The sequence below is a fragment of the Chiloscyllium plagiosum genome, unplaced genomic scaffold (genome assembly GCF_037043375.1).
Source record: "Chiloscyllium plagiosum isolate Xiang-an unplaced genomic scaffold, Cpla_swu_hap1 HiC_scaffold_35, whole genome shotgun sequence".
Taxonomy (NCBI): domain Eukaryota; kingdom Metazoa; phylum Chordata; class Chondrichthyes; order Orectolobiformes; family Hemiscylliidae; genus Chiloscyllium; species Chiloscyllium plagiosum.
The window spans coordinates 7,750,015-7,771,213 of NW_028270173.1; the positions used below are offsets into that span (position 1 = coordinate 7,750,015).

Below are 21,199 nucleotides of genomic sequence, written 5' to 3' on the forward strand. Positions count from 1 at the left end.
ATTCAGGAAGGCAGCTCACACCCACCTTCTCAAGGGGCACAGTAAACACTGCGCCCAACCAGTGACATCCACATCCCACAAATAGACTTAGAAGAAATAAGATGAAATATTCCTTGCTCCAAACTGAATTTATAACCAAGTGAAGGAGTGAGTGACAGTGTTACCAAGGTGACAGTCCTCATGGGATCTATACAGAAGCTCATGGGAAAGGAGCTAATCCATTGAAACGGTTTCTATGGGAATGTTGAATGAGCCTGTTGAAATGAGTAAGATGCTTGTGAATGGAAAGCAAATTGTTTGGATCTCACCCATGACTCGAAGCAGAGGATTCAGTTTTCACTGTGGCTCCCTCACTGCCTCTGTTTCTCTGTGCCTTCCTAGGGCATGGCACCCAGGGGTGTCGATTGATTAAGGATTTCTCACCCAGGGGGAGGGAGGTGGTCTCACAGGCTCAGACCGTTCAACGGTGTGTGTGTGTGTGTATACACCTACACACAGACAGGCACCACACAGATATATACACACACATATACACCAACACCCTCCCCCCACACACACACACACACCCACACCAGTAGACCCTGGGTCCTTGATTTAGTTGTAGAGAGCAGGTGTCGCTCTACTGACCTGTCACACTCAGTGGGATGATGTGAAACTGTTGCCACATGGTGCTGCTCTAGCCCACTATCTGCTTTTACCTTCCCGATATGTGACCACACTACAACATAATGCAGGAACGGTTCCCTCTGGGTTGTAGCAGTGAAACGGGGCAAGTGTCAATTTGTTTACCATCTGATTCTCAACCCAACTAACTTTGAGAGAATTAAAGATCACGTGGGATTTATAACCTGCCTGTTTAGCATAAAAAACCCCCAAGGCAAATTTTATCCCAAATATTTCTGAACGTGTCCCAACCAGATTTCTCGCAAAAGAGGGAATGCACTGACCGACAGTGTGTTCTGGCAATGACCCAAACTCACCCAAACACCACATTCAGCAACAAAGCCCCTGAGCCAACACCACCTCATGAAGCTTACCAACACAGTCCCATTGTAGCGAGGAATGGGGGAGAGTTTACCAACACAGTCCCATTGTAGCGAGGAATGGGGGAGAGTTTACCAACACAGTCCCATTGTAGCTAGGAATGGGGGAGAGGTTACCAACACGGTCCCATTGTAGCTAGGAATAGGGGAGAGTTTACCAACACAGTCCCATTGTAGGTAGGAATGGGGGAGAGTTTACCAACACAGTCCCATTGTAGGTAGGAATGGGGGAGAGTTTACCAACACAGTCCCTTGTAGCTAGGAATAGGGGAGAGGGTTTACCAACACAGTCCCATTGTAGCTAGGAATGGGAGAGAGTTTACCAACACAGTCCCTTGTAGCTAGGAACGGGAGAGGGTTTACCAACACAGTCCCATTGTAGCTAGGAATGGGAGAGAGTTTACCAACACAGTCCCTTGTAGCTAGGAATGGGAGAGGGTTTACCAACACAGTCCTATTGTAGCTAGGAATGGGAGAGAGTTTACCAACACAGTCCCTTGTAGCTAGGAATGGGAGAGGGTTTACCAACACAGTCCCATTGTAGCTAGGAATGGGGGAGAGTTTACCAACACAGTCCCATTGTAGCTAGGAATGGGAGAGAGTTTACCAACACAGTCCCTTGTAGCTAGCAATGGGAGAGGGTTTACCAACACAGTCCCATTGTAGCTAGGAATGGGAGAGAGTTTACCAACACAGTCCCTTGTAGCTAGCAATGGGAGAGGGTTTACCAACACAGTCCCATTGTAGCTAGGAATGGGAGAGAGTTTACCAACACAGTCCCTTGTAGCTAGGAATGGGGGAGAGGGTTTACCAACACAGTCCCATTGCAGCTATGAATGGGGAAGAGTTTACCAACACAGTCCCATTGTAGCTGCGACAGGGGGAGAGTTTACCAACACAATCCCATTGTAGCTGGGACAGGGAGAGGGTTTACCAATGCAGTCCCATTGTAGCTGCGACAGGGGGAGAGTTTACCAACGCAATCCCATTGTAGCTGGGACAGGGGGAGAGTTTACCAACATAATCCCATTGTAGCTGCGACAGGGGGAGAGTTTACCAACGCAATCCCATTGTAGCTGTGCCAGGGGGAGAGTTTACCAACACAGTCCCATTGTAGCTGAGACAGGGGGAGAGTTTACCAACACAGTCCCATTGTAGCTGCGACAGGGGGAGAGTTTACCAACACAATCCCATTGTAGCTGGGACAGGGAGAGGGTTTACCAATGCAGTCCCATTGTAGCTGCGACAGGGGGAGAGTTTACCAACACAGTCCCATTGTAGCTGGGACAGGGAGAGAGTTTACCAATGCAATCCCATTGGAACTGGGACAGGGGGAGAGTTTACCAATGCAGTCCCATTGTAGCTGGGACAGGGGGAGAGTTTACCAACACAGTCCCATTGTAGCTGCGACAGGGGGAGAGTTTACCAACACAATCCCATTGTAGCTGGGACAGGGAGAGAGGTTACCAACACAGTCCCATTGTAGCTGGGACAGGGGGAGGGTTTACCAATGAAATCCAATTGTAGTTGGGACAGGGGGAGAGTTTACCAATGAAATCCAATTGTAGTTGGGACAGGGGGAGAGTTTACCAATGAAATCCAATTGTAGTTGGGACAGGGGGAGAGTTTACCAACACAGTCCCATTGTCGCTGGGACAGGGGGAGGGTTTACCAATGAAATCCAATTGTAGTTGGGACAGGGGGAGAGTTTACCAATGAAATCCAATTGTAGTTGGGACAGGGGGAGAGTTTACCAATGAAATCCAATTGTAGTTGGGACAGGGGGAGAGTTTACCAACACAGTCCCATTGTAGCTGGGACAGGTGGAGAGTTTACCAATGCAATCCCATTGGAACTGGGACAGGGGGAGAGTTTACCAATGAAATCCAATTGTAGCTGGGACATGGGGAGAGTTTACCAACACAGTCCCATTGTAGCTGGGACAGGGGGAGAGTTTACCAATGCAGTCCCATTGTAGATGGGACAGGGGTAGAGTTTACCAATGCAGTCCCATTGTAGCTTGGACAGGGGGAGAGTTTACCAACACAGTCCCATTGTCGCTGGGACAGGGGGAGAGTTTACCAACACAGTCCCATTGTAGCTGCGACAGGGGGAGAGTTTACCAACACAATCCCATTGTAGCTGGGACAGGGAGAGGGTTTACCAATGCAGTCCCATTGTAGCTGCGACAGGGGGAGAGTTTACCAACGCAATCCCATTGTAGCTGGGACAGGGGGAGAGTTTACCAACATAATCCCATTGTAGCTGCGACAGGGGGAGAGTTTACCAACGCAATCCCATTGTAGCTGGGACAGGGGGAGAGTTTACCAACGCAGTCCGATTGTAGCTGGGACAGGGGGAGGGTTTACAAATGCAATCCCATTGTCGCTGTGCCAGGGGGAGAGTTTACCAACACAGTCCCATTGTAGCTGAGACAGGGGGAGAGTTTACCAACACAGTCCCATTGTAGCTGCGACAGGGGGAGAGTTTACCAACACAATCCCATTGTAGCTGGGACAGGGAGAGAGTTTACCAATGCAATCCCATTGTAGCTGGGACAGGGGGAGAGTTTACCAACACAGTCCCATTGTCGCTGGGACAGGGGGAGAGTTTACCAACACAGTCCCATTGTAGCTGCGACAGGGGGAGAGTTTACCAACACAATCCCATTGTAGCTGGGACAGGGGGAGAGGTTACCAACACAGTCCCATTGTAGCTGGGACAGGGGGAGAGTTTACCAATGCAGTCCCATTGTAGATGGGACAGGGGGAGAGTTTACCAATGCAGTCCCATTGTAGCTGGGACAGGGGGAGAGTTTACCAACACAGTCCCGTTGTCGCTGGGACAGGGGGAGAGTTTACCAACACAGTCCCATTGTAGCTGCGACAGGGGGAGAGTTTACCAACACAATCCCATTGTAGCTGGGACAGGGAGAGGGTTTACCAATGCAGTCCCATTGTAGCTGCGACAGGGGGAGAGGTTACCAACACAGTCCCATTGTCGCTGGGACGGGGGAGAGTTTACCAACACAGTCCCAGTGTAGATGTGACAGGGGAGAGTTTACCAACACAGTCCCATTGTCGCTGGGACAGGGGGAGGTTTTACCAACACAGTCCCATTGTAGCTGGGACAGGGGGAGAGTTTACCAATGCAGTCCCATTGTAGCTGGGACAGGGGGAAAGTTTACCAATGCAGTCCCATTGTAGCTGGGACAGGGGGAGGGTTTACCAATGCAGTAGCTGGTACAGGAATAGACCCACTGGCTCGATGCCCAACATCGGGAACATTCACACCCACAGTAAGACCATGTGACTCCAGCCTCACCACACCAACCCACTCTTAAATACCGAGAAAGGTCTCATTGGGCATTGGAGCTGGATTTTGCCCATGATGCCCATAATCCTGAGGGTGAGTAACAACCCTTCCTGGGTTTGCCAGTTAGACAGCCGCGGTACACTGACGCTGTAGCCCAAGCCTCAGTTAGAATGAACATGTTTTTATTTGATATTTTTAATGGACCAAGACATCAGTGCAGACACTTTACTGTAAACTCACCTCGGGTCAGTGTAATGCTCCCAGCCAGTGGGGATTGTACCTTCAAATAGCTTTCACGTCCGTGGGGATTTTAGAATATTTCAAAATTAATGCTGGGTTGCACTGTATTCCACAGGGGGCTGCTATTAAGCCCCTGGGGACGCAGTTGAAAACAGTTCCAACATGGGCGTCTTGCTCAAAGCCTGGTGGGACCTGGCTATTTTGGAGGAGTGGAATATCAAAATTTTGTGACTGGGGGAAAAGTCACTGAGCTTAGCTGAGAGGGTCAGTGAGTTGATGTGGGGCAGGCACAGGGTCTGCACAATGGGCATTTGGAGGCCATTGCAGTCAGGTGCACAGGAGATCCCAAGGTGGGAAGTTCCTGTACTAACCACTGTTGCACTGATGTTCATTACAATCACCTCAGGGCTTTGAGGGCCCGTGATAATGGGGTAACTGGTTCCTGCCATAAACACCGCAGGTAAACCAGCAGCGGGTGTGAACATGAACAGCGTGTCCTCCAGCTGCTATCCACACTGTGGGGGGTTAAATCAGCTCCTCTATTTCAGGCTGGAATGGGACAGGGAAATAAATGCTGGGCCAGCCAGCAATGCCCATGTCCCATAAATAAAAAGGCATGGCTAAGACCATGAATTGGTCTGATATTGTGAATGGGATGGAGGGTGGGTATTAAATTAAAACTGAGTGGGAATGAGATTGTTTCTGGGGCTGAGATTATGTAAAGGGAATTGGATTGGGAACATGAATGGGGGATTGGGAATTTATTGGAGCTATCAGTGTCCTGGAATTGGGAAAATGAATGAAATTGAGAGCATGAAGGAGTTGGGAATGTGACTAGGATTGGGAATGTAAATGCACTGGGAATGTGAACGGGAATCAGAATTTCAGTGACTGTGAGATTGGGAATGTGAGTGAAATTCTAAATCCCAATGACAGTGTGATTGGGAATCCCTTTGACTGAAGCCTACTCCTATATCTGTCATCTACCAGACTCGAAGCCAGGGATGTGAGCAGGACCAGGAAATCATCTGGAATTGGGTTTGAACCAGTCTGTCTCGAGCAGGGAAAATATGGGAAGGAGCCATAACACCTGGGAATATTCCTGCAGTTCCACTGGCAATAGATAGCTTCTTTTTACTTGGCTGATAGCAAGGAAAGTTGTCGACTGAGTCCAAGACCCAACCATCCAGTCTAAAGTCACCACAGAGTCAGAGACCAGGTGTGGGGTGATGTGTAAACTGTGGTCGCTGAATGTTTCTGTTGCTGTCTCTGATGGACAGGGACAGTTTGTTCCAAACCTTTGATTGTATTGAAAGTGAAGCCTCCTCCACATAGTTGTGGGCAGCTCCCTGGGTGTACCCACAGCTGAGAGCAACGTCCTGACGGCTCAGTGTCCTGCCCTGCTTCATTTCCCAGCTGCCCGTGGCACTGGGTACTCTCTGCCAAGGTGGTGACAACATACACCCCATACTCCCATACTTGTTCTGCAGGGATGATGTTCCTGCTCCCGGGGGAGTGGATCTGTGACAGGGTGGGCACAGCAAGGGTAGCAGGTTTGCCTGCAATGCCCCTGGCAGTCGAACAGACTCCTTACCCAACCTTACAGCGGGTACACCTTCCAAAAGGATGGTGCTTCAAAAGCATAGACACAGGTGTGGAGGCTGAAGGGCCTAGTTGTGAGTGCAAATGGGAGGTGGGAACATGCAGGCCATTTGAAATACAATAAATAAAATGTGACAATAATATAGGGGGAAGTTAAAGCTGAATCTTGTGAATCTGCAGCCTTCGTCCATGCCAGGCCAGGAGGTACAACTGAACCCACTGAGCTATTGCCATCCTCTGATGTGAACCATCCTGATGCCCCTACCCGGACAGAGCCAAGTCAGTAAAGATGCCAACCCTTTCTCAGTGTGATCACTGCCCAGAGGGTGGCAGGGGAAACAATAAATAAACGACAGTTATCACAGGCGAGGTGCCAGGTACACCCCTATCTGGATCACCTTCACTTTCGGCCATCTTGGATACAGTCTGACAATAAATAGACATGCACGGCACCGCGAGGTCACTGCAGCAACGGTGGGAGGCAAGAGCAGCCATCTTCTTGACTGTAGTTCTGTCTTAAACCGGCCAATCACCGAGCGTCATTCCACCAGCCGGGAACATGGCTTCACCCAGAGTCATTCCACCAACCAGGAACGTTGCATCACCTCGAGTCATTCCAAAACCAGGAATGTGACATTACTGACAGTCATTCCAAAACTGGGAATGTGGCATCACCCAGAGTCATTCCACCAAGCAGGAACATGGCATCACCAAGAATCATTCCAAATCCAGGAACGTGGCATCACCAAGAGTCATTCCAAAACCAGGAATGTGGCATCATCCAGAGTCATTCCAGCAGCCAGGAAGATGGCCATTAATTCTCCTCCTCATGTCGCAGGCAATGTGTCAAGGATGATGTGATGTGGTTCTGTCCCCTGGGCCTGGGGGGGGTTGGTTTGGGGTGGGGGAGCCGCTGTGGTTGTGCGGGGTTTGGGGGCAGCATGCAAACCCTGGGGGGAGGGGGAGAAGGGGAGATGGAGTGCAGTGGATCAGGATCACCCTCCACCCCCACCCCCACCCCCTCCCTACACCACCCCGTTCAGCTTCCCGGGGCCTGACAAGTCCAGGTAGAACTGGGAGCGCAGGAAGCGAGGATAGGAATCCTTCTCCATCAGGCCGAAGATCCGCTTCTGGGCCAGGTCAAAGGTCGAGCGGGTGGGGCTCAGCACATTATTGGAGGTCACTTCCCTGGTGTGAGAGTCCAGGTTAACCTGGGGAGGGGAGAAGAGAGGGTGAGGGAGAGAGGGAGGGGAAGAGAGGGAGGGAGGTAGGGAGAGGTAGAGAGGGTGAGAGAGGGAGAGGGAGGGAGGAGAGATGAAAAGAAGGAGAGGGAGAAAGGGAGGATGGAGAGAGGGAGGGGCAGAGTGGTGGAGGAAAGGGGAGTGATGGGGGGAGAGAGGGAGAGTGGGGGAGGAGGAAGAGAGAGAGGGTGGGTGGGGGAGGGAGGGGTCAAGAGGGAGGGGGAGCGAGGGAAAGTGGGGGAGGGAGGGGGAAAGAGGGAGAGTGGATGAGGGAGGGGAAGTGAGATAGAGGGAGGGGGAGAGAAGGAGGGGTGGGGGGAGAGGAAAGGGTAGAGGGGGAGGGGGAGTAAGGGAGAGTGGGGGAAGGAGGGGGAGAGAGGGAGGGGGAGAGAGGGAGGGGGAGAGAGGGAGAGTGGGGGAAGGAGGGGGAGAGAGGGAGGGGGAGAGAGGGAGAGTGGGGGAAGGAGGGGGAGAGAGGGAGGGGGAGAGAGGGAGGGGGAGTAAGGGAGAGTGGGGGAAGGAGGGGGAGAGAGGGAGAGTGGGGGAGGGAGGGAAGAAGGGAGAGAGGAGAGGGTAGAGTGGGAGGGGGAGTAAGGGAGAGTGGGGGAAGGAGGGGGAGAGAGGGAGGGGGAGAGAGGGAGAGTGAAGTAATGAGGTGGAGGGGAAGAGAAAGAGGTGGAAAGAGGGAGGGTGGAGAGAGGGAGGAAGGGGAGAGAGGGGGAGAGTGGGGGAGTGAGGGGAAAAGAAGGAAGGAGAGAGTGGGAGGGAGAGGGGAAGGGAAAGAGAGGTATGTGAGAGAGGGATGGAGCGAGATGGAGAGTGGGGGAGGGAGAGAGAGTGGGACAGAGTGAGAGAGGCGGGGGAGAGAGGCAGGAAGAGATTGGAAAAGGTGCGCGGGGAGGAAGGGAGGAGGAGAGATAGAGCAAAAGGTGAGGGAGTGGAAGCAAGTGAGGGAAAGAAGGGGAGGGAGAAAGAGGGGGAGAATGGGGAGAGTGGGGGAAGGGGGAGAGAGAGAAACAGAAGGTGAGAGACAGGGAAGGAGGGAGAAAAGCAGGGCGGGAGGGAGATAGGAAGAAAAAGAGAGGTAGCGAGAGAGAGAGAGAGAGGATAGAGAAAGGGACAGGGCAGGAGGGAGAAAGAGAGAGACAAAGGGAGGGAGAAGGAGAAAGAAGGAGAGATATAGGGAAAGATGAGGTGGGAGAGACAGAGAAATAGAGAGACAGAGAGAAGGAAGGAAGTAGAGAGAGGGATGGAGAGAGAATGGGAGAAAGAGATGGAAGGAGAGAGCGAGTGTCGGAGAGAGCGGGGATGGAGGAGAAAGGGGGTTAGGGTACACAAGTGGAAAAGGACATTAGATTTCAGGTTGGTAAATTTCTGCTCTCCTAATTCCCACCCTCCCGTCCATGCGTGACCCCCTCCCTAGGTAAGACACTGTCAGTGACAGCACGGAGCGTTTACCAGCTGTCTCTCCACCCCCCCGAATTCCAGCCCACCCCAAACCCCACTTAAGGTGTTGCTGGAAGTGATTCACACAGCCCATGTCCATTAGCTGGCTTTACGGGCCATTCAGCCCTTCGGATCAGGTTTCTCTCCCTCTCAGCCTCCAGCTGCCTGAGCTCCTTGGACCCTCATTGCCTTTTGCTATCTCGCTCTCCTCCTCAGAACCTGCCCTTTTGTTGTGAACTTTCAGGCACCTTCTTGCTATCCCCTCAGAGCCACAATTCCGACTGGGAGCAATGGTCCTGGAGAGGGGTCATTCCCTCATGTGTAAAAGTGAGTGGTTGCTATGGAGATGACTGAGGAAGGGGAACGTGGTCCTATCCCAGATGCTGGATCGTTTCAGTCCCTGTGCATAGAAACCCAGTGGGCTCTTACCTCCCTGGGGGCGTGGGTATCGATGAACTCCTCGAAGATCTTCTTGGCTTTGGATGTGAGTTTGCTGTTGGATTTGGTGTTCCTGTAATCCTCGCATGCCAGCCAGAACTCAATGTTCTCATCGCTGAATTCCGTGCGAAGGAAACCTTTGAAGGCAATCAGGCCATCTGAGGGGGGCAAGCAGAGCATGGTCATGGGGAACTTCTGCCTGTACCCTCTCACCGTCTACCCCCAACCAGAACCCTCCCAACATTCACCCGGATTCGGGGAGGCAGGAGCTCGATGGGAATGCTACTGGCCTCATCACCCAGGACAATGCTTGGGGGACAGTGGTTCATATCCCGCCTCCTGATGGGATTTTCAATTCAGTTCATAAATCGGGCCAATCTCAGCGATGGTGACCATGGTAATGATCATGGATTGTTGTTAAAATCCATTCCATTCACTCATTCCCAAGGGAAATCTGACACGTGACTCCAGACCCACAGCAATGTGGGTGACTCTCAGCCACGGCCCAAGAAAATCACGAAATTCAAGGGCGATTAATGTGTAGGCCTTACCAGTGATGCCCACATGAAAAAATATATATAAATAAAACAGCAGGAATAATCGCTGAGGGGGAAAAAAAAGTCTCTCCCCCTGCATATTCCCAACCAATCCAACACAAACATTGACGACAGACTCCACACTCTGGACCTGAGGATTTCTCCGGGTTTTTACACAGAACGTGCACCACACATAGAGATAGGCTCACGCTCCACATGACCCTTTATCCTCTATTCCTTTCTCCCATGTGTCTTTATCCCGCTTCCCCAAGAGATGATTGATGCACGACATTTCCCCTGCGGGAGCAACCTTCACCACTTTCCAGGCATCCGAGTTTTTTCCTGAATTCTCAACAGGATTTATGAGTGTGGTGCTGGAATAGCAGAGCCGGTCAGGCAGCATCCGAGCAGCAGGAGAATCGACGTTTTAGGCATAAGCCCTTCATCAGAAATGAGGCTTATGCCCAAGCCTCGACCCTCCTGCTCCTCAGATGCTGCCTGACTGGCTGTGCATTTCCAGCACTGAACTTTTTTGATCCTGATCTCGAGCATCTGCAATCCTCACTTTCTCCCAGGGATTTATGAGTGACCGAATCATGTTCATCTCGCATCCGCAGTGAATGGGAATATCTTTGTCACATCTGCCCTACTGAAGTCTTTCAGGTTTATAAAGACCTCTCTCAGGTCATGATTTAATCCATGTTAGAGGGTGTACCCATTGTTCACTGCCCTCTGTTGTTACCGGACAGAGATAGGATCGTTATGTGTATGTGTACCTTCAGATAAGACATTCACTGTCACACTACAGTCCATTTACAGAGTAACAATTTCAATCCATCAGAAATACACTCAATGATGCTTCAACATTCACAATTTAAGGTCTTGTAATTGCTAAATTTATGAAAAACCAGAGGAAATAAGAGAAACATAGAACCTGAGATCAGGAGGAAGCCATTTATGCCACTGAGCCTGTTCTGCTACATTCAGCAGTGCTGACCACCCCCCTCTTGGTACCATATGCACTCCCACTCTCTAGCGATGCCCCATGACACTTGGAGCTTCCAAAGGATCTTTCCTAAACATATTCAGTGGATTAGCCTCCACAGCTTCTGTGGTACAGGATTCTACAGGAATGCCACACTCTGAGTGAAGATATGTCTCCTCCTTTCAGCCCAAAATGGTCTTCCCAGTATCCTGAGATCCCTTGTATTGGATCCTGGCCAGAGAAAGCTTCCTCCAGTTCTTCCAGCCCTGTCAGAGTTTTATAGATTTCTGTGACATTTCCTCTCATTCTTCTAAACTCCAGTGAATATAGGCCCAGCCAAACCAATCTGTCCTCACGGGAAGAAGTCAGCTCTTCCCAGGAATCAGTCTAATGGAGCTTCCCTGAGCTCCCCTGATTGTGAGTCTATCTCTTCTGGAGATAGGAGACCCCAAAGCTTGTTCCCAATCCTCCAGGTGGGGCCACACCAGGGTCCATTCCAGCTGCAATGAGACCTCCTTGCTTCTGTATTTCAAACCTCTCACCATGAAAGGCAAATGCCATCATATCACTGAGGATTGGGAGGACACGGTCCCAGTGGTGAGCACTGCTGCCTCACAGCATCAGGAACCCAGGTTCGATTCCACCCTCAGGCAACTGTCTGTATGGAGTTTGTACATTCTCCCTGTGTCTGTGTGGGTTTTAGTCTGGGTGCCCACAGTCCAAAGATGTACAGGTTAGGGTGGATTGGACATGCTAAATTGACCATTGTGTCCAGGGATGTGTAGGTTAGGTGGGTTAGCTGTGAGAAAGAAATGCAGAGTGAGAGGGTCTGGATGGGGGTGTGTGCTGTTTGGAGGGTCGGTGTGGACCAATGGGCCACGTGGCCTGCTTCCACATCATAGGGGTGCTATGATAGTGAGAGATTATCACAGTGCGTGACATGATGGTATATCACCACGCAGCATTCGCGTCTCAGAGCGACCACCATCGAGCTGAGATGTTCAAGTTGCTTCTGCCCCTTCTCCGATGCTGTCCTGAACATTTCCCTGCCTTTGGCGATGCCCCACCCCGACCTTCCCTCTGGCCACTCACATGGTCCTGAAGGGGGGAGGCAATGATTGAATATAAGAGCGCCAGAGCTGAACATCCTGTTAGTTAGTGTGCAGCTCTGGTCACCACGCTACAGGAGGGATGGGATGACACAGAGGAGATTCACCAGAAAGTTGCCAGGGCTGGAGTGGTTCGGCTGTGAAGGAGACTGCAGAGATTTTCCTTCGAGGAGAGAAGGCTGAGGGGGAACCTGACTGAGGTGTACAAAGCTCTGAGGGGCATAGACAAGGTAGATGGGGGAACAAAAACATTCCCATTAGGAGCGGGATCAATAATACGGGCCGCAGTTTTATAATAAAGGGGGGAATTTCTTTACCCATCTGGTGGACATCTGGAAGACACTATCTCAAACAGCGTTAGAGGTGGGAACCCTTCCAACCTTGATAAAGTATTTAGATGATTAATTGAAAGGCCATGGTATCCATGGCCAGCTGAGTCCTGGAAAATTAGATTAGAATTAATGAATATCAGATCACAATCACACACATGCTGGGCCAAAGGGTCCCTTGCTGAAGTGTCTCTATGACTCTATAAAATAAATCCACGAGTGAACCTCTTGAAACTGTAGATTAGATTAGATTCTCTCCAGTATGGAAACCTCTCAAATAATTTTATTGGTTACAAGTCCATTACTGAGGCGAAGAATTTCTCTCTTGGCCATTTCTGCTTCTTCTGTTTTTGGAAATAAATCTGACAGCACTGCCCCAACAGTTCCCACAGGGGGCGACACCCACCGTGTTTCAGCCAAGCTGTGCAGCACCACCATCTGTTGACACTGCCCGGTACTACAGGCGAAGTTTATAACAGACAGTCAGACAACAGACAGAGGTAGAACACAGTGCCAGCACATTCTCAACAAAGGATACTTTCCAGGGAAATCAGATTCTAACAGGTACTGCTGCCAGGGGAAACCATAAATAGGAGTACTTCAGAACAGAGTGGACATCGATTGGCCAAAAAATAATCTGCCCATTACTTATAGCTTATTCATTTTCATCAATTTACATTGATCCCTGCATAAGTCCAGTTCTGGCTCCCGCTGGCGGTCTATCTGTTCACATGTCTCTGTCTGTCTATCCAACTATCCATGATCTCTCCAACAATCTATCGCTCCACTCACCATCTCAGTTGTATCTCTTCATCACTCCACATCTCTACATCTCTCCTTTCATCGTTCCCTCAATCCTTCCATCCAGCAATATTCCATCCAGTAACCAATCAATCAATATTGATCTCTTAATCCATCTATCCCTGTCTAATAATTAATATCTATCTATCACCCATCTATCCAGCAATCTCACCTTTGCCCCCTCGTTTCGTGTCTGTATCGATCTCTCCATCAATCAAATTCTCCATTTGTTCATTTCTCCTCCAACCTTAAACAACATCAAAGACATCTCTTACGCTCTCGGTGCTGTGTGTACACCTTCACACACACCCTCCTGATGTCACGCACACATGTATTCAGTGAGCCTCTCTCTCACACACTAAGGTACTCACATCGATGAGCTAATAAATTGCCCAGGGATTCTCCCCACTGCACGACTTCCTCTGCTGTCGGCCTGGAGACAAAACACAACAACAGTCCGTCAGAAACCAGACAGCCAAAGGAAGACAGCTTTTATTCAGCAGACCATCCAGTCCCAGAGGGCAGGTGGGGGGCTGGAAGGACAGGGTCTGACCAACTGGCTCACCCAGTCCCAGAGGGCAGGTGGGGGGGCTGGAAGGACAATGTCTGACCCACTGTCCCACCCAGTCCCAGAGGGCAGGTGGGGGGCTGGAAGGACAGGGTCTGACCAACTGGCTCACTCAGTCCCAGAGGGAGGGGGAAAGGACAGTGTCTGACCCACTGTCCCAACCAGTCCCAGAGGGAGGAGGGGGGGAAGGACAGTGTCTGACCCGCTGTCTCACCCAGTCCCAGAGGGCAGGCAGGGGGCTGGAATGACAATGTCTGACCCACAGTCTCACCCAGTCCCAGAGGGAGGAGGGGTGAAGGACAGTGTCTGACCTACAATCCCACTCAGTCCCATAGGGAGGGAGGAAAGGACAGTGTCTGACTCACTGTCTCCCCCAGTCCCATAGGTAGGGGGGAAGGACGGTATCTGACCCACTGTCTCAGCTAGTCCCAGAGGGCAGGGAGGGGTCTGGAAGGACAGGGTCTGACCCACTGGCTCACCCAGTCCCATAGGGAGGGAGGGAAGGACAGTGTTTGACCCACTGTCGTACCCAGTCCCATAGGAGGGAGGAAAGGACAGTGTCTGACCCACTGTCTCCCGCAGTCCCATAGGGAGGGAGGGAAGGACAGTGTTTGGCCACTGTCGTACCCAGTACCATAGGGAGGGGGGAAAGGACAGTGTCTGACCCACTATCTCACCCAGTCCCAGAGGGAGGAGGGGGGAATGACAGTGTTTGACCCATTGTCCCAGACAGTCCCATAGGGAGGGAGGAAAGGACAGTGTCTGACCCACTGTCTCAGCCAGTCCCATAGGGAGGAGGGAAAGGACAGTGTCTGACCCACTGTCCCAGCCAGTCTCAGAGGGAGGAGGGGGGAAAAGACAGTGTCTGACCCACTGTCTCCCCCAGTCCCAGAGGGAGGCGGGGGGCTGGAAGGACAATGTCTGACCCACTGTCTCCCCCAGTCCCAGAGGGAGGAGGGGGGAGGGACAGTGTCTGACCCATTGTCTCAGCCAGTCCCAGAGGGAGGGGGAGCGGGGGGGGGGGAAAGACAGTGTCTGACCCACTGTCCCACCCAGTCCCAGAGGGAGGAGGGGGGAAGGACAGTGTCTGACCCACTGTCTCACCCAGTCCCAGAGGGAGGAGGGGGGAGGGACAGTGTCTGACCTTCTGTCTCACCCAGTCCCAGAGGGAGGAGGGGGGAAGGACAGTGTTTGACCCACTGTCCCACCCAGTCCCATAGGGAGAGAGGGGGGGAGGACAGTGTCTGACCCACTGTCCCACCCAGTCCCATAGGGAGAGGGGGGGGGGGGGAGGACAGTGTCTGACCCACTGTCTCCCCTAGTCCCAGAGGGATAGGGGAAGGACGGTGTCTGTCCCACTGTCTCAGCCAGTCCCAGAGGGAGGGGAGGGGGGGGGGGGGAAGGACAGTGTTAGACTCACTGTCCCACTCAGTCCCAGAGGGAGGGGGGAAGCACAGTGTCTGACCCACTACCCCACCCAGTCTCAGAGGGAGGGGGGAAGGACAGTGTTTGACCCACTGTCTCACCCAGTCCCAGAGGGAGGAGAGGGGCAGGACAGTGTCTGACCCACTGTCCCACCCAGTCCCAGAGGGAGGAGAGGGGCAGGACAGTGTCTGACCCACTGTCCTACCCAGTCCCAGAGGGAGAAGGAAAGGACAATGTCTGACCCGCTGTCTCCACCCAGTCCAAGGGGGAGTGGATAAAGGATAGTGTCTGACCCACTGTCCCAGCCAGTCCCAGGGATGGGGCGGACCGGCAATGAAATTAAGGAATTTTAAAAAACCCTAGAGAGGGGGAGAGAAAGGGAATGGCTGGAACAGGAGAGTAAAGGAATGGAGAGGGAAGGAGGGACGGGTGGAGGGGAGATGGGCCGAGGAGAGGTGTGCTGGAGATGAGGAAAGCAGCAAATGAAGAGAGTTTTGATCCTGTGACTGAGTGGAGACACCTTACCTCAGGGAATTCAAGTCATTCTTAGCACAGGCATCATTCCACTTCCGGAGGAAGCCCAGGCGACTGCCCCTGCGGGGGGTAAGAAACCACAAGATCAAATAATTGGGAAGTCCCACAGGAGAGCGCGAGGGGTGAGTGGATCAGCCTGAGCTCAGGATCATTGAGAATGGAATGAGTCCAGCTGACTTACACTTGGTGCAGTCCATATCTATCAGTCCAAAGTCACTCCCTGGCTTCCCGTGTGGAGCTAACGGAGCTGTTTTACATTCCTGTTCGTCATCCCTCTCCTCTGGGAATAAATACTGAGCATATGCGTGAGCAGCTACATCAGAATGACATCAGGTCATCAGGAATATAGGAGCAGGAGGTGGCCATTCAGGCCCTCAGTCCTGTTCTGTTGTGCTGGATCATGGTGCCTCTTCTACCTCACCATTCCCTCACCATCCCCATCTCCCTCTGCACTGATCGCTCTCTGTCAATCTCTGCTCAATCCCTGAGGCAGAGAATTGCAAACCTTCTCCACCATCTGAGGCAGGTGGTTGCTCCTCACCTCAGTCTTAAATAGTTTGTCTTTTCAACCCTACAGCCCGGGGAAACATCCTTTCAGCGTCTATTCAGTCTGGCTCTCAGAAGAATGCTTTAACGTGCGACGAGATCAGCTCACATTTTCCAATACTCCAGGGCCTACTGGCCCAGTGTCACCCCATCAGACAGTCTCCCTATCCCCAGGAATCAGGCTGCACTCCCTCAAGGCTGGTACAGCCTTCATTCAGAGAGGGGACCTGAGCTGCTCACTGTACTCCATCCACATTGGAACTTCATACCTGGACTCATATCCTCTTGTGTTGAGGGCAACATACCAACTGTTTGCTGTCATTGGAGTTTCCCCCAATTCTACTCTCCCCCTCAGTTCAACCCCGTAAACTATTCCCAGAGTTGGCAGCCTGGACTCAGTGCTCTGAAATCCCCTTCCCTCTTTGAAACGCTCCTGAAAATTTGCATCACTGAGGGAGCTTTAGGCACCTCTGCTAATATCTGCTCTTCATCGAATCTCAGAACAGTTACAGTGCAGGTTGCCATTCAGCCCATCATGCTGGTTTTATCACTCAGTGCCAACCTCCAGCCTTTTCTCCATCTCTCTGCCTACCGTTTCGATCTGAATAACCATCCAATGTCTCTTTTGTGTGCCTCGATCGAATCTGACCCCACATTTCCAGGCAGTGTGCGCCAGACCCTCATTACTCACTAAGTGAACAGGATCGTCCCTACCCCACCCTTAGAACATAGAACATTACAGTGCAGTGCAGGCCCTTCGGCCCTCGATGTTGCGCCGACCTGTCATACCAATCTGAAGCCCATCTAACCTACACTATTCCATGTACGTCCATATGCTTGTCCAATGATGACTTAAATATACTTAAAGCAGGCAAAGCATTCCATACCCTTACTACTCTCTGGGTAAAGAAACTACCTCTGACATCTTCCTATATCTATCACCTCTCAATTTAAAGCTATGCCCCCTCGTGCTCGCTGTCACCATTCTTGGAAAAAGGCTCTCCCTGTCCACCGTATCTAACCCTCTGATTATCTTGTATGTCTCTATTAAGTCACCTCTCAACTTTCTTCTCTTAAGAAAGCAGCTTCAAGTCCCTCAGCCTTTCCTCGTAAGATCTTCCCTCCATACCATGCAACATCCTAGTAAATCTCCTCTGCACCCTTTCCAAAGCTTCCACATCCTTCTTATAATGCGGTGACCAGAACTGTACACAATACTCCAAGTGTGGCCGCACTAGAGTTTTGTACAGCTGTAGCATAACCTCATGGTTCCGGAACTCGATCCCTCTATTAATAAAAGCTAAAACACTGTCTGCCTTGCTAACAACCCTGTCAACCTGGGTGGCAACTTTCAAGGATCTGTGTACCTGGACACCGAGATCTCTCTGCTCATCTACACTACCAAAAATCTTACCATTAGCCCAGTACTTTGCATTCCGATTACTCCGAACAAAGTGAATCACATCACACTTGTCCATTAATTCTTTTGCACACCACATTCGATCTATGCCCTCTCATTCTTGCTGCTTTTACGAGTGGGGACAGCTTCTCCCGACCTACACTATCCGGCCTGGCACATGACTTTAAAAACCTCGATCAAATCTCCCCTCAGCTTTCTTCCCTCCAGGAAGACCAATCCCAACTTCTTCAATCTATCCTCATCACTGAAGTTCCTCATCCCTGGAACCATTCTTGTAAATTGCTTCTGCACTCTGTCCAATTTGTTCACACCTTTCCTATAATGTGGCATCCAAACTATACATAACACTCCAGTCAAGCCCTAACAAGAGCAAGTTCAACACCACCTCTTTGCTCTTGTACTCTATGCTCCTGTGAATGACACTGAAGACACTGTGTGCTTTATTCCCTGCTCTCTCCACCTGTTCTGCTGCCTTCAATGATCTGTGTGCCCAGCTTCCTCTTCTCCTACACCCCCTTTAGGCTTGTAACCCCTTTTTATACACAATTTCAATGTTCTTCCTGCTAATGTGCATCACCCCACACTTCCCTGCACAGAAGTACATCTGCCACTGATCTACCCACTCCACCAACTTGGTAATATTCTTTTGTGACTTGGTCTCCAATAGTTTTTGTGAAGTTGCTGCTCACTGCGTTGGGCTGGTCTGTGACATTACAAGCTCAGCTTAGTGTGAATGTGAAAGCTAGTTGTTTCTGTATTGACCGTCCCAGCAGTGTTATCTAACACACCACACTCTCCGCGTGAGGCGAGCTGTCTGTTTCCTGGCACGGGGACATTCATTCGATGTTAATCCAGGATCAATCCATGTTTCAGTCAAGACTGATTCTGCTCTGTGACATTTACACAGATGTCCCTTCAGCGTTACCATGACGACAGGTAGGGACAAACCACGAGCACAGCTCTGTATGGAAACCCATCCCTGTAGCCCCTGACTGTGGTTAAATGTCAAAAGACACATTGGGCCTCATTGATAACTCACTGCTGTCCAGTTCAGTTTTATAAGCCGAGCTGAAGGAATGGATGATATCGTTTGGCACAGGTGAGGCACCTTGTCCCAGTCAGACCCATTCTGTTATTCTTGGGGAGACCACTGACCATGAGCTCTGACTCCTTCTGACCTCTCCCTGACAAGCTCTGAATTCATGGAGCTGGACTTAATGATCCACTCAGAGTGATTCTGGTTCCACATGGAGCCATAGAGTCATAGAGACGTACAGCACAGAAACAGACCCTTCGGTCCAACCCGTCCATGCCGACCAGATATCCCAATCCAATCTAGTCCCATCTGCCAGCACCCGGCCCATATCCCTCCAAACCCTTCCTATTCATATACTCATCCAGATGCCTTTTAAATATTGCAATTGTACCAGCCTCCACCACTTCCTCTGGCAGCTCATTCCATACACGTACCACCCTCTACATGAAAAAGTTGCCCTTTAGGTCTCTTTTATACCTTTCCCCTCTCATCCTAAACCTATGCCCTCTAGTTCTGGACTCCCCCACCCCAAGGAAGAGACTTTGTCTATTTATCCATTCCACGCCCCTCATGATTTTATAAATCTCAGCCTCCGACACTCCAGGGAAAACAGCCCTAGACTATTCAACCGCCCCCTATAGCTCATCTCCTTCAACCCTGGCAACATCCTTGTAAATCTTTTCTGAACCCTTTCAAGTCCCACAAAATCCTTCCGATAGGAAGACCAGAATTGCAAGCAAAATTCCAAAAGTGTTCCAACCTATGTCCTGTACAGCCGAAACAAGACCTCCCAACTCCGGTACTCAATAAAGGAAAGCATACTAAACGCCTTCTTCATTATTCTATCTACCTGTGACTCCACTTTTAAGGAGCTATGAACCTGCACTCCAAGGTCTCTTTGTTCAGCAACACTCTCGATTGAGTGTATAAGTCCTGTTAAGATTTGTTTTCACGTATTAAAAAAGATGTATTTTTAAATTCTTTCGGGGAAATGGTTTTGGAGCCCTCCATGCAATGTTCACAAGTTTACTGCCATCTGCAAAATTTGAAATTGTTCCCTGCACACCAAAATCCAGATCAGTAACATCCATCAGGACAAATAAGAGCCCCGAATTTAATCAAAACACAAGACAACACAGTGCCTCACAACACAGCTCCACACAACACAGCTCCACACAACACAGCTCCACACAACACAGCTCCACACAACACAGTGCCTCACAACACAGCTCCACACAACACAGCTCCACACAACACAGCTCCACACAACACAGCTCCACACAACACAGTGCCTCACAACACAGCTCCACACAACACAGCTCCACACAACACAGCTCCACACAACACAGCTCCACACAACACAGTGCCTCACAACACAGCTCCTCACAACACAGTTCCTCACAACACAGATCCACACAACACAGCTCCACACAACACAGCTCCACACAACACAGTTCCTCACAACACAGATCCACACAACACAGCTCCACACAACACAGCTCCTCACAACACAGTTCCTCACAACACAGATCCACACAACACAGCTCCACCCAACACAGCTCCACACAACACAGCTCCACACAACACAGATCCACACAACACAGCTCCTCACAACACAGCTCCTCACAACACAGCTCCACACAACACAGCTCCTCACAACACAGCTTCTCACAACACAGCTCCACACAACACAGCTCAACATAACACAGCTCCTCACAACACAGGTCCACACAACACAGGTCCACACAACACAGCTCCACACAACACAGCTCCACGCAACACAGATCCACACAACACAGCTCCACACAACACAGATCCACAAAACACAGCTCCACACAACACAGCTCCATACAATACAGCTCCACACAACACAGCTCCTCAACACAGCTCCACACAACACAGATCCACACAACACAGCTCCTCACAACACAGCTCCACACAACACAGCACCACACAACACAGCTCCACACAACACAGGTCCTCGCAACACAGCTCTACACAACAGAGCTCAACAAAACACAGCTGCACACAACACAGTTCCACACAACACAGCTCCACACAACACAGGTCCTCACAACACAGCTCCTCACAACACAGCTCCTCACAACACAGCTCCTCACAACACAGATCCACACAACACAGCTCCACACAACACAGCTCCTCACAATACAGCTCCTCACAACACAGCTCCACACAACACAGCTCCACACAACACAGCTCCTCACAACACAGCTCCACACAACACAGCTCCACACAACACAAATCCACACAACACAGCTCCTCACAACACAGCTCCACACAACACAGCTCCACACAACACAGCTCCTCACAACACAGCTCCACACAACACAGCTCCACACGACACAGCTCCTCACAACACAGTGCCTCACAACACAGCTCCACACAACACAGCTCCACACAACACAGCTCCTCACAACACAGCTCCTCACAACACAGATCCACACAACACAGATCCACACAACACAGCTCCACACAACACAGCTCCTCACAACACAGCTCCTCACAACACAGCTCCACACAACACAGCTCCTCACAACACAGCTCCACACAACACAGCTCCACAC

The 21,199-nt window shown here is 50.9% G+C and overlaps 1 protein-coding gene across 2 annotated transcripts in view; it reads right to left on the reverse strand.

Moving 5' to 3' along the window:
* Positions 1-4,518: 4,518 nt before the first annotated feature.
* LOC122541492 (regulator of G protein signaling 3-like) overlaps positions 4,519-21,199 on the reverse strand; it is a 103,056-nt gene continuing 86,375 nt past the window's right edge. For both annotated transcript variants that reach the window (XM_043678304.2, XM_043678305.2), the window contains exons 4-7: positions 15,604-15,672; positions 13,457-13,518; positions 9,317-9,483; positions 4,519-7,411 (exon numbers count right to left, since the gene is read on the reverse strand). In XM_043678304.2, the coding sequence (XP_043534239.2) occupies positions 7,226-7,411; positions 9,317-9,483; positions 13,457-13,518; positions 15,604-15,672 (484 nt within the window). In that variant the 3' untranslated portion in view covers positions 4,519-7,225. The remainder of the gene's footprint in view (positions 7,412-9,316; positions 9,484-13,456; positions 13,519-15,603; positions 15,673-21,199) is intronic.